The sequence below is a fragment of the Onychostoma macrolepis genome, chromosome 17 (assembly GCF_012432095.1).
Source record: "Onychostoma macrolepis isolate SWU-2019 chromosome 17, ASM1243209v1, whole genome shotgun sequence".
In the NCBI taxonomy this organism is placed as follows: Eukaryota; Metazoa; Chordata; class Actinopteri; order Cypriniformes; family Cyprinidae; genus Onychostoma; species Onychostoma macrolepis.
Window position 1 is genome coordinate 30,415,012 of NC_081171.1, and position 13,010 is coordinate 30,428,021.

Below are 13,010 nucleotides of genomic sequence, written 5' to 3' on the forward strand. Positions count from 1 at the left end.
TGGAAAACCAAACATTGCAATCCTATGTAACTTAACGACCATGGCTTTCAGATTTGGCTTAACTGTTGTGGTGTTTGGTGTTTTAATGCAAATATTAAACATAATGTGAAATGCAACAGGATAAAAAGTTAATTCACTGTTTTTGTGGAATTAAGAATGTTTCAGTAGGAGGGTACAGTTAAATAAGTTTTGTTTTATCTAAAAATATCTTGATTATGAGAATGATAATTCTTCAATGAGAATATTTTAATATCATAAAACCAGTAAAATTACTGTTTAAGGAAGAAAAACCACCAGAAACAATTTAAAAATCAGTAAAAACTGTTTGTCTGCACAGAATCCATTGTTGTTTTGATTGCATAAAATGGATACATAGATGAATGTGTAGTTAATAATAATAATCTATTTATTTCTTGCTCATTTCCAACATTCAGCATGTTTATTTAAAGGTAATCTATCAGTTGTAGACGTACTTTTTGTCTATTTAGATGATTATACTGCTTATGCAAATTAATTCAGTGTTAATTAAATTCTTCACGTATCTGCTAATTATTGATGGGTTAGTGTAATAAACTATTTAATTTATGAAGGCAAATTACTTTTGGATTTCTGGTTGATTGAACTGGAATAAAACAACACAATGATATAAAGAAAGACATTAGTGTTATATTTAAATTGACTTTTATATTTTTTGACTTTTATTTTTGATTTTCATGTTCAAAAGATTCATATATCCAGAGGATAAATCAAATTCATAACAATGAAGCGTAGCAAGCATCGAGCCTCCAAGGATGATGGCAAAGGTAAAGGTGAAAGATTCTATTAATTGTGTGAGAATTTGTAAATTATTGTGAATTCTTCAACATAATTATTTAAATGTATTAATCTTTCATATATAATAATTAATATAAATAATGCTATAATAAATATGTAATATTACATAATATATAATACTTATATAATTATTAGCGATGTCAAACAATTAATTGCATCCAAAATAAAGTTTTCATTTACGTAATATGTGTGTGTACTGTGTATATTTATTATGTATATATAAATACAAATACATGAATGTATATATTTAAGAAAAATGTTATGTTTATATTTTAAATATATTTATATATAATATAAGAATATAAATATATACATGGAAATATCTTCAAAATATATACTGTATGTGTGTGTATTTATATATACATAATACATTTACATTTATGCATTTAGCAGACGCTTTTATCCAAAGCGACTTACATTGCATTCAAGTTACAGTTTTTACATTTTATCAGCTCTTATAAATATACACAGTAGAGACACATATATTATGTAAACAAAAACTTTATTTTGGATGTGATTAATTGTTTCACAGCACTAATAATAATCTAAAATTATATATATATATATATATATATATATATAAAAACTGTAGTGCTGTCCATAATGCTATCATATTTCATATGTGACTTGTGAAGATGAGCCGGCCATTCTGGAGACGGAGGATATGAGGATGCCAGACCCTGACACCATCTCTCTCGCATCAGTCACTGCCGTCACAACCAATGTCTCCAATAAAAGGTGACCAGAAATTGTAAAGTCGCATGAACCCAAATCAGATTTGATATTCTGCATTTCATTTAGGTTGTGTTAAATAATACATGTTCTAACAAAATATATTACTGTATTCTAATACAGTAAGTTGATCAACTAATTATAAAATGTCCTAAATGTTTTAGATCAAAGCCTGACATCAAGATTGAGCCTAGTGCTGGAAGACCAGTGGATTTCCAAGTACGTAGAACAGCATACAGTCATTCATAACAGAAAGAGATTTTTTTGTAAAGAAAACAGAACATGTACACATTTCACACAAAGTTTGTTAAAGCAATAGATGCAGTGTTGAAAATGAAGACAGTCAGTATTGTGTGTGTTTGTGGTTGGTGGAACACGTTGATAGTTAAGGTGAAGAACTACACCTGTGGCAACTTCATGCATCGAACAAAACACTAAAAATCACGAAACATCTGCTGATTCAAAAACATTGAGCTTAAAGAAAAGTGATATTAGTGAAGAGATAAGATCTTACAGCACTGGAGACATGCAGATATATTAATCCTATAGGTTTGTATTATACTAACATATTTGTGCCAATTTTCAGCCTGTGAATATCTGAATACCATCCACATGCAGTGCCACATACCACATTTGTAAATATGTGTCATGCTCCACTTTCCAGGTCAGTGTCACTGTTATAGAGGCCAGACAGCTGGTGGGTCTGAACATGGATCCAGTGGTGTGTGTAGAAATCGGTGATGAAAAAAAATACACCTCAATGAAGGAGTCAACCAACTGCCCTTACTACAATGAGGTATGGTCCTTTTCAATTTAGGATTGTAATATTGTAACTTTGATTACTTTTGCAAAGTCATCATCATGACAAATAACTACTCAAAATATAGCAAACTAATCACATAATCATCTTAAAGGAGTAGTTCACCCCCAAAAATGGGCTTACCCTCCAAGATGCAGATGAGTTTGTTTCTTCATCAGGTTTGGAGAAATGTTTCATCACATCAGTGTCTCAGCAATGGATGCTCTGCAGTGAATGGGTGCCGTCAGAATGAAAGTGCAAACAGCTGATAAAAACATCACAATAATCCACACCACTCCAGTCCATCAGTTAACATCTGGAGAAGACACAAGCTGCATGTTTGTAATAAAAAAAATCTGAATCAGGAGAGAAATCTGCACAGATCAAGCACTGTTTACAAGCCAAAACAGCTCCTCACTGAAGGAAGCGTTATTATGGATTATGGACTAATCCTATTTTTTGACCAGAAGTGACTGTTTAAAGTTAAAACATCTTAATGCTGGATTAGTTTCAGCTTTTGTCTTCTCCAGATGTTAACTGATGGACTGGAGTGGTGTGGATTATAGTGATGTTTTTATCAGCTGTTTGGACTCTCATTCTGACGGCACCCATTCACTGCAGAGCATCCATCGCTGAGATACTGATGCAGAGACACATTTCTACAAACCTGATGAAGAAACAAACTCATCCTAATCTTGTATTGCCTGAGGATGAAGACACATTCAGAAATGTTTCATTTTGGAGTGAACTATTCCTTTAACACGGCTAATATGGTGTTTTGATAAAATCTTTCCCTTTTATTCAGTACTTCGTCTTTGACTTCCACGTCCCTCCTGATGTCATGTTTGACAAGATCCTGAAAGTGTCAGTAAGTAGCAACAAATATCAATTTTGAATAGTTAAATCCTGCACTTTTTCATAAAAGATTGTGTTTTTTGTGTTTGGCATTAAGCTTTGTTTTAAATGAATGTGTCTCTACAGGTTATCCACTCTAAGAATCTTTTGCGAAGTGGCACGCTGGTCGGGAGCTTCAAGCTTGACGTGGGCACAGTTTATACACAACCTGGTAACTGGTATTATCATGCTTCTCTATCCAACTTATTTTAAAAAGCGAAAGTAAGCAATGTTCTGTGAATGTGCAGAACTTCTGCTTTATAGATAAATAAATAGAAAAATAACAAATACTATTTGTGCTACAAATCAGTGTGTTTATGATTATGATAACAAAGTAAAATGTGACCCTGGACCACAAAACCAGTCTTAAGTCGCTGGGGTATATTTGTAGCAATAGCCAAAAATACACTGTATGGGTCAAAATGATCAATTTTTCTTTTATGCCAAAAAGCATTAGGATATGAAGTAAAGATCATGTTCCATGAAGATATTTTGTAAATGTCTTACCGTAAATATATTAAAACTTAATTTTTGATTAGTAATATGCATCGCTAAGGACTTTTTGGAACACTTTAAAGGTGATTTTCTCAATGTGTTGATTTTTTTGCTCCCTCAGATTCCAGATTTTCAAATAGTTGTATCTCAGTCTAATATTGTCCGATCCTAACAAACCATACATCAATGGGAAGCTTATTTATTCAGCTTTCAGATGATGTATAAATCTCAATTTCGAAAAATTGACACTTATGACTGGTTTTGTGGTCCAGGGTCACAAATATGATGACAAATACCTTTTTGCAATATAAAGCAGCATAATGGATTGTTTTGTACTGGTAAAATAAATTGAAAGTAATGACACTGTAAGTATAGCACATTCAAGTTACAAATGGCCACGCCGCTCCTATGTTAAAAAATAAGGTGGATAAAGCTCTCAGTTTCTAGATTAGAGATCACAAAGACTAGAGATTTAAAAATTTTCTTTACACTTACAGAACATCAGTTCTTCCACAAATGGGCCACTTTATGCGATCCCGATGATATCACTGCTGGATGCAAAGGCTATGTCAAGTGTGACATCGCAGTCGTGGCAAAGGGCGACACTATCAAAACTCCACACAAAACAAATGAAACAGATGAGGATGACATTGAGGGGTAAATTAATGTTATTTTCTTATTTTGCAATATCTTACACTGAACAAACTAAAAAGTCAAGTGTTCCCAGCTCATTCTGACATGAAATAAATATCACCCAGATAATTCCATCCAACAATGTATTGATTATTTAAAGGTGATTCTATATGCAGAAACACAAATCTCTTCTTCATTGATTACTTTCTTGTTCCAGTAATCTTCTGTTGCCGGAAGACGTCCCGGCTGAGCGTCAATGGGCAAGATTCTATGTGAAAATCTACCGAGCCGAGGGGTTGCCCAAAATGAACACCAGCATAATGGCAAATGTCAAAAAAGCTTTCATTGGAGAAAATAAGGACTTGGTTGATCCGTATGTCCAGGTGCAATTTGCAGGACAGAAGGTGGGCAGAATTCTTACTAATGGTCAATTGGTGTGTAGGACAATATAATGCCTATATATGAAAATATAATACAATTTATTGATGGAAAATAAGTTTCATAATTAAACAAAACACATTTTACGTAATATTTTTATATTACATAATATATATATATATATTTAAATGCACTATGAAACTGAAGACTGGAACTGGCACATGTCAGAATGGCCAGTTCTGTTAAAGACTCCATGAAATAGCTGGCGGATGCAGTTTTCCTTCCTGTGTTGATGTATTTCCTGTTGAAACAGGAAGTTTGAGAGGGACATATTGAAGACGTCATCCCTTGCCTTTTAAGGAGTGTCTATTTACACTAAGTGCAAATAGCACGCCTTGTTGGCAGAGGCTATTTACACTAACTCCGCCCACCAATGTGTGATTTGGATAGTCAACACTGCAAAAAGACACTCATTCAGTGTCAGTTTCAGCGGTGTTGATGGTAAGGCGCGTACGTTTTGACGCGATCGACCCGAGTTTGAATCCGCCTTTTGCCAAACTTTTTTTCTCCCTTTTCAAATATCATATTGCATCAGAAAGGCATTTATTTTCAATAAAAATGAAGGAAATAATCAAAAAGTTGAAGATAAAGTATCGGGTAGGGTTTGGGTAGGTGTAGGGAGGGCTTTATTGTCCCAATAAGGTGGCATCCATTTATTAGCCTAATCTGAATTAAAACTATAATTTACACTCAATACGTTATTATTACGTACTGTTTTATAATGTACTACAATACTGAGGTGCAGATAATTGCCACTATTTGCAATAAGTAGTATAAATAGCAGAAAATCTTGCTATTTTAACATAGTGTAAATAGAATCTATAGCTATTTGCACTGTGTAAATAGCATATGGTTAAAAAATACTGCAATTTTCACTTAGCGTAGATAGAATCCATTGCTTATTTACATTTAGTGCAAATAGACGCTGCATTTATTTTATACCACTATTTTCTACTTGCTAGTCAAGATTTTTGTCTTGTCATGCCTATGCTGAAAATGTTTATTGTCTCTTAATATTCAATTGTGAATTACATAAATCACTAAATTATATATTTTCAATTCAAAATGGCAATATTTTCGAGTAGTTTGCAGCACTGGATTGCTGTTGGTTGTTTAACATTCATTTTGAAAAACAGTTGTGATGCATTAAATATTTAACTAAAACCCGTGTCTTACCTTTTGGCCAAAAAAGCACTCTCTATTTTTTAATTTAATTGTAAATGACATGCAATTATATGTCCGAAAACGTTACACTCAGTGTACACTCACACTTAAGGATATTCTTTCAACGTATATGATTTCCTTAATAAGACATGCTTTTCAAAGTATGCTAAAGTGTGCTTCTGTTTCACAAGGGGAGGCATCAATATATTTGATCCACTGATCTATTTCATCTGTCCACAATGCAGGGTAAAACTTCAATTCAGAAGAGCAGCTATGAGCCAATCTGGAATGAGCAGATCGTTTTCACTGAGCAGTTTCCACCACTGTGCCGGAGAATGAAAGTCCAGATCCGTGATTCAGATAAAGTGAACGAAGTGGCCATCGGAACGCACTTCATTGACCTGCGGAAGATTGCTAATGACGGAGACAAAGGTATAAGGACTTCCTGAACACCTTGGCAAAGTATGCAAAAGTAATACACTACGGTGCAAAAGTTGGGAATAATTATGAACTTTTTTATGTTTCTTATGCTCATCCAGGCTGCATTTATTTAATAAAACTGCAGTAAAACAGTCATTTTGTGAAATATTATTACAATTTAAAATAACTGTTTTCTATTTGCAGTGTCACATGATCCTTCAGAAATCATTCTAATATGCTGATTTACTGCTCAAGAAACATTTCTGATTATTATCAATGTTGAAAACAGTAGTGCTGCCGAATCTTTTGATACATTTTTTTTTAAAGATACATTTTTACTGTCACTTTTGATCAATTTAATGTGTCCTTGCACATTTTTTTGTTGTTGTTGTTGTTGTTTCTTTCTTCTTTCTTTTTTTTTTTTGCTTACCCTAAACTTTTAAATGGTGAATCACAGTTTGCATAAAAATATTGGGCAGCACAACTGTTTTCAACATTGATAATAATCAGAAATGTTTGTTGAGCAGCAAATCAGCATATTAGAATGATTTCTGAAGATCATGTGACACTGAAGACTGGAGTAATGATGCTGAAAATACAGCTGCGCATCACAGAAATAAATTACATTTCACTCACATAGAAAACACTTATTTTACATTGTAATAATATTTCGCAATAATGCTGTTTTACTGTATGTAAGATCAAATAAATGCAAATTTCCTTCAAAAACACAAACAAAAAATAAATAAATTATCATTCCAAATGTTTGACCAGTAGTGTATTTACTTTGTTTCTTGTTGTTTATTACATTTTGCTTTGGATACTCAAATCACACAAAGCCATCACTATTCCTCTTCAAGATCATTATAAAAATATTTGTAAAAATCCTTATCTGGTAATTACGAACAACTAGAGAATCATGGAATGTTATTGATCAAAAGGTCAAACAATAAAATATGATCCTGTTTCTATTGATAGGTTTTCTTCCAACTTTTGGGCCGGCTTGGGTCAACATGTACGGCTCCACACGCAGCTACACGCTCATGGATGAGTACCAGGACCTGAATGAAGGATTAGGGGAAGGGGTGTCGTTCAGGGCCCGACTGCTGATCAGTCTGGCCGTGGAGATACTGGACACCTCCTCTCCTGAAGTAATGAGCTCCACTGAGGTGCAGGTGGAGGGGGTACCCAACATCTCAGATGTAAGCGATCCATAGACGGGCGGGGGTTCAACAGGCCAATTACAGTGAATAATTAATTGTCTTTATTTATCTCCCTACATTATTCATTTAGCAGCAATACTCATGGTAGTTCTTTGTCTGCAAGACAATCATCTACACTGTCAGAGCCAAAGTTAGGCTTCATTCTGCATGACTTGCTGTTAAAAATTAATCAGTTTGAGAAAACAGAATTGTTTATTAATTGTTAATGAGCACAGTGACATCATTTTTGTCTAATCTTAGGAAACCCTTATACACAGAAACAAAAAATGGTGTAGAGTCAAATTTCACTCAGAAATTGCTAGTCAATTTCACAACATATCACAAAGAAACGGCAAGTAATGCATTGGATTAAACATGAAATTTTAAAGTAGATTGACTGAAATAATATTTTCTTGTAAAGTGTACTCCAATAACCTTTTTATTTAAATTGTACTTTTTTTTTCAGGTGTATTCACAAAACATTATTTCATCAATTGTTTGTTGCTTATATCTAGAATGCCACGGGAAAAATTGAAGAGTTCTTTCTCTTTGGATGTTTCCTTGAAGCCACTATGATTGACAGGAAGATTGGAGACAAACCCATGAACTTTGAGGTTACAATAGGTAAAATATATGGTAGACTAGTTATCAGTGTTTCAATGTCATTTCACCAATTCAGCCTTCTTATGTTCTGGTCGATTCAATATGAATTCAATCTCATTCAAACACAAACCCATCTAATTTTTACATGCAAGGACTGTATTAACTGCATTAACTGGCTTTAAAGGAATAGTTGACCCAAAAATAAATAAAAAAATGCTGAAAATGTGCTCCAAAATATAGATGAGTTTGGATGTTTCATGGAAACAGATTTGGAGAAATGTAGCATTGCATCATTTGATCAGCAATGGATGCTCTGCAGTGAATGGGTGCCGTCAGAATGAGAGTCCAAACAGCTGATAAAAACATCACAATAATCCAAAAATAATCCACACCACTCCAATCCATCAATTAATGGCTTGTGAAGCCAAAAGCTGCATATTTGTAAGAAACAAATCTGCTTTTAACTTCAAACCATTGCTTCTGGCTAAAATACCATAATCCATAATAACCCTTCCTCCAGTAAAAAAAGTGTTCTGGTCTGAATCAGGAGAGAAATCTGCACAGATCAAGCACTGTTTACAAGCCAAAACAGCTCTAAACAAATGTGTGTGTGGATTTTGATGTGAGAGACAACAGGAGATGCACTTTTTCACTGGAGGACGTGTCAATACGGACTGAAATAGTATTTTCTTGTAAAACATACTCCAATAATCTTTCTTTTATTTTACAAATTCAAAACACCATATTTTACAGTGCACAGAAATGATACACTTCACTTCTATGAAAGTAAATCCTACCTAAAGATACATACATCATTAAACTATCCTCTCAAATCAAGGAAACTACGGCAGTGAAGTAGATACTCCAACCAAGCCAAAAACAAAGAAGAAGAAGGGTGGCGATGGAGATGATGAGGAGTCTGAGCTCATTCACGGCTCCAGTGACGAGGAGGTGGATGATGGTGGAGATATGACATCAGTTTCCACCACTCCTCCAATGAAGCCAGTCATCACTGACAGGTTCAGTTACTCAACATGACCCAAAGCCCATTTATTTATTTTATTTTGCATTTTGGTGCAAAATCATGTGAAATGTCTGGTTTAATTTTCTGCAGAAACTATTTCCACCTCCCGTACTTTGAGAGGAAGCCCTGCATCTATATCAAGAGCTGGTGGCAGGACCAAAGAAGACGACTTTATAATGCTAACATCATGGACAGAATTGCAGATAAATTGGTAATAAATCAATGAATATAGTTTATATTGGTTAGTTTCTGAAATACTGAAAACTTAAATGCCTGTTTTGGATGCTTTCTTTTCAGTTTTCACTAGTCAGAAAGAAGTCAAATTATGAAAGGAAATTAGCCCAAAACCTCAAAATTGACCAATGCATGAAAAAACAAGGTTTTGCCTGTAGTGTCTTGCCTTTAATCCCGTTTTTCATCATAGTTTCCATTTAGTAATCAATAACAATCCTGGTTACAGTTAATCTGTGAAAATACATTGACATCGCAGCCTGTGTTCTCTATCATTTAATAGGAAGAAGGGTTGAATGATGTGCAGGAGATCATTAAAACAGAGAAAGCCTATCCTGAGCGCAGACTCAGAGGAGTCCTGGAGGAACTCAGCAATGGCTGCAGGTTTGTATACATGTTATTCTGCAAATCTTGAGCTAGTTATGAGTGGTTCTCTGGAAACAGTGCTAATTGTGCTCCATTTGGAGGTGCAGTAAGTGTTTTCAAAGAACCACTTGACTGGTAGTGTATGTGGTGGTTAGTAAAGCATGATTTCTTGATAATTCAGAAGTAAAATTTTTAAATAAAATGAAAAAAAAAAAAATTCTGAAAATTTGTTTCCTCAGAGCGACTTTTATATTTTCACAAATCTTCATTCAACCATCTATGATAGAGGAAAGATAAAATAACAGTGAATCTCTTTCAGTACCTTTGTAACTTTGGCAAACAATGATCTGAATCAGGCTGGGAAGACTAAACTGGACCGGGAGAGACTGAAATTATGCATGCAAGAACTGGTAAAAGCAGCTGTTACTAATACATATTAATAGTAACTAATGTTAAAATCTGATTTTGGTGGCCTATTTTTATGTCTGTTGCTAAAGCTTGTTGTAATCTTTTTCAGGAAAACATGGGCCAGCAAGCAAAGAATATGCGATCCCAAGTAAAGAAAAGCAATGTGAAAGACAAAATAAAACTGGCACAAAACTTCCTCCACAAGCTGAGATTCTTGTCTGAAGAGGTAGTGCACAAAAGCTGATAAAATAAAAATATGCTTGGTTATGAGGCCATATAGATGAGTTCATATCACTGTCAAAATATTCACATAAACCCTTTTGTTTTTCATCATAGCCTCAGCATAGTGTTCCAGATATTTACATATGGATGATAAGCAACAACAAACGCATTGCATATGCCCGCGTTCCCTCCAAAGACATCCTCTACTCTTCTGTGGATGAAGAAACCGGAAAGGACTGTGGGAAAGTCCAGACCATCTTTTTCAAGGTTAGGATGAATATACTCAAATTCTGAAAATGTCTTAAAAACCTTTTATGTCAGAATGCTTATCTTGAAAGGGGCCAAATGTATTGTACTATGAAAACAACTCAAAACGTTTTATCTAAGCTGCCAAAACAGCTTGTGATGAATGTATCAGTGTGGGTGAATCAAGCTTATTTGCAAAGGATCCCTGGTCATTTCAGTCTGTTCTGAACAGTTTTTGCAGTACGTTTTAGCACAAATTGCTTTATGAATCTTTGACAATTTGATGAAAGAAGCTGTTTTTAAAGGATGGAGCAGAACGTCTTGGTTACACATGTAACCCTCATTCCCAGAAGAAGGGAACGGAGATGTTACATCAGCTGACAGGGTCCCTATGGAAAGAGCCATAACCACTGAACTGAAGTAACAACTGCCATCTCCTGTTGTAACCTACACAGTGCCTTGTTGTGAGACAGATAGTCTTTCATTCCAGGAACGAGATCGAAAGAAAAGTACGATGAGGGTCACAACTGCTGTTCCTTAGCCTGAGCTTGTGACTTTTACACAACAAAAAAAAGTGTTTCAGCTCTTTATTTTTCTGATGATGGTACAGCTGCAACCAGTTGTAATACAATAGGGAAGCGTGCCTAAGTCTGTGCGTTAGTGATGCGCGGATGAGCTAAAACGTCACCCGAATCCGCAGCTTCAAATAAATTATCCACCCGCCAACCACCCGCACCTATATTTTTGTCTGATTTAGATAACCGCACCCGATCGTCGCATTCAGGGTTCATACGGTCATGAAAAACCTGGAAAAGTCATGGGATTTTAAAACAGCAATTTCCAGGCCTGTAAAGTTTTGGAAAAATAAATAAACCCAGAAAGTTTTGGAAAAGTCATGTTTCACAATTCTGTGTACAGTAGAATTATGTTTAATCAGGTCCTGAATTTCGGTGTGAGATTGCGCATATATTCCCACAGCTTTCGACTTTAAAATGAGGGAAATTCCTGTAAAACATTTATTCAGTATAGCGTGTAGGTTAGATGAGTAAATAAATTCACACAACCAGTCATTTGAAAACAGCGTGAGTGATTCAGCTGCACCGCGTCTTCTCTCTTTGACCTTCTCTTCACATCTGCTGCACGCTGCGATACAAGACTTTAGCTCGCCTTTCGGTACAGCTGACAGAATTGTCAATTGCCTAATCGGTCATTGTTGCATCGTCACGGAAATGTATTATTTGCACGTCTTTTTAAGTCTTTCGGTACTCGTGCGCTCCAGAGGCGCTTTTCTGTGCGCTGCAGTCGCATCCAAAGCGCGCGCTGCGAACAAACAAACACAGCTTGTTGCGCTTAAGTGGCCAAATACACACCAAATAACGTCAAAATGGTTGTCCTGGCGAGTATCCTCATAATGTCGGTTTTGTCTTAAATTGCGAAAGAAAACGCATATGTATAAGTATTGGATCTGTGAAACAGGTCTTGTGACAGCAGCCTAATAAAGCTGTGCCGTCTGTCATTAATGTTAATCAAACAACAAAAGACAGAGGAAATCCCTCACTGCTCTTGACTAAATAATGTTTTGTGGAATAACTTTAATATGTTGATTTACAGTTTATTCAATTTCTGTATCCTATTTAAAACACGTTCATATTTTAGAAAATGTAGTTATAAAATTTGCATGATTAATGATTTATCTTATCCACCCGCGACCCACCCGCAAATAATCAAAATGCAATATTTTATTACCCGACCCGCGGATTATCCGCAGCGCCCGCGGATGTAACCGCCATCTGCGCATCACTACTGTGCGTAGAGTGATGCTACAGAGACCACATCCTTTCTAAAGGGTGGGGGGGAGGGGGTAACATGAAGAGGACACATATGGACTGACTGGCAGGGCAGTACTAGTACTACATTTGGAAGACTTACTGCGGTAGGTCCTGCTACTACCAATGCACAGACTGGAAAGAAGTAATTATGTCAAGGGAAAGACACGGGTTTACCAACAGGGAAACTGTACCATGGATGAATACACGGAAACGAATACACACTGCTTCAGGTCATAAGCCTAGGGTGGGCTCTGGCCAGAGTGATAGCCTGTGACAGACCACTTAAATCTATGCATCCCATCTAGGAGCAACATCTGGAGGTTGCAAAGATTTGGATGTGGGTGCGAAATTGTGCCCTGATCCTGAGAAATAAGGTCCTTCCTCAGGGGAATTCGCCAGAGAGGGGTTGTCGCGAGGAGCATCAGGTCCAAGAAGCTGGTCTGGGTGGACCAGCAGAGCGTAACCATCAA

General features: G+C 35.6%; 1 protein-coding gene across 2 annotated transcripts in view; it reads left to right on the forward strand.

The window, feature by feature from the left end:
- Window positions 1–760: 760 nt before the first annotated feature.
- Window positions 761–13,010, forward strand: part of LOC131523001 (otoferlin) — a 35,694-nt gene continuing 23,444 nt past the window's right edge. For both annotated transcript variants that reach the window (XM_058748954.1, XM_058748955.1), the window contains exons 1-17: window positions 761–809; window positions 1,470–1,572; window positions 1,731–1,785; window positions 2,231–2,362; window positions 3,171–3,233; window positions 3,347–3,431; window positions 4,252–4,411; window positions 4,605–4,791; window positions 6,235–6,421; window positions 7,388–7,611; window positions 8,127–8,235; window positions 9,053–9,233; window positions 9,329–9,449; window positions 9,753–9,853; window positions 10,155–10,245; window positions 10,353–10,469; window positions 10,580–10,732. In XM_058748954.1, coding sequence (XP_058604937.1) covers window positions 761–809; window positions 1,470–1,572; window positions 1,731–1,785; window positions 2,231–2,362; window positions 3,171–3,233; window positions 3,347–3,431; window positions 4,252–4,411; window positions 4,605–4,791; window positions 6,235–6,421; window positions 7,388–7,611; window positions 8,127–8,235; window positions 9,053–9,233; window positions 9,329–9,449; window positions 9,753–9,853; window positions 10,155–10,245; window positions 10,353–10,469; window positions 10,580–10,732 — 2,118 coding nt within the window. The remainder of the gene's footprint in view (window positions 810–1,469; window positions 1,573–1,730; window positions 1,786–2,230; window positions 2,363–3,170; window positions 3,234–3,346; window positions 3,432–4,251; window positions 4,412–4,604; window positions 4,792–6,234; window positions 6,422–7,387; window positions 7,612–8,126; window positions 8,236–9,052; window positions 9,234–9,328; window positions 9,450–9,752; window positions 9,854–10,154; window positions 10,246–10,352; window positions 10,470–10,579; window positions 10,733–13,010) is intronic.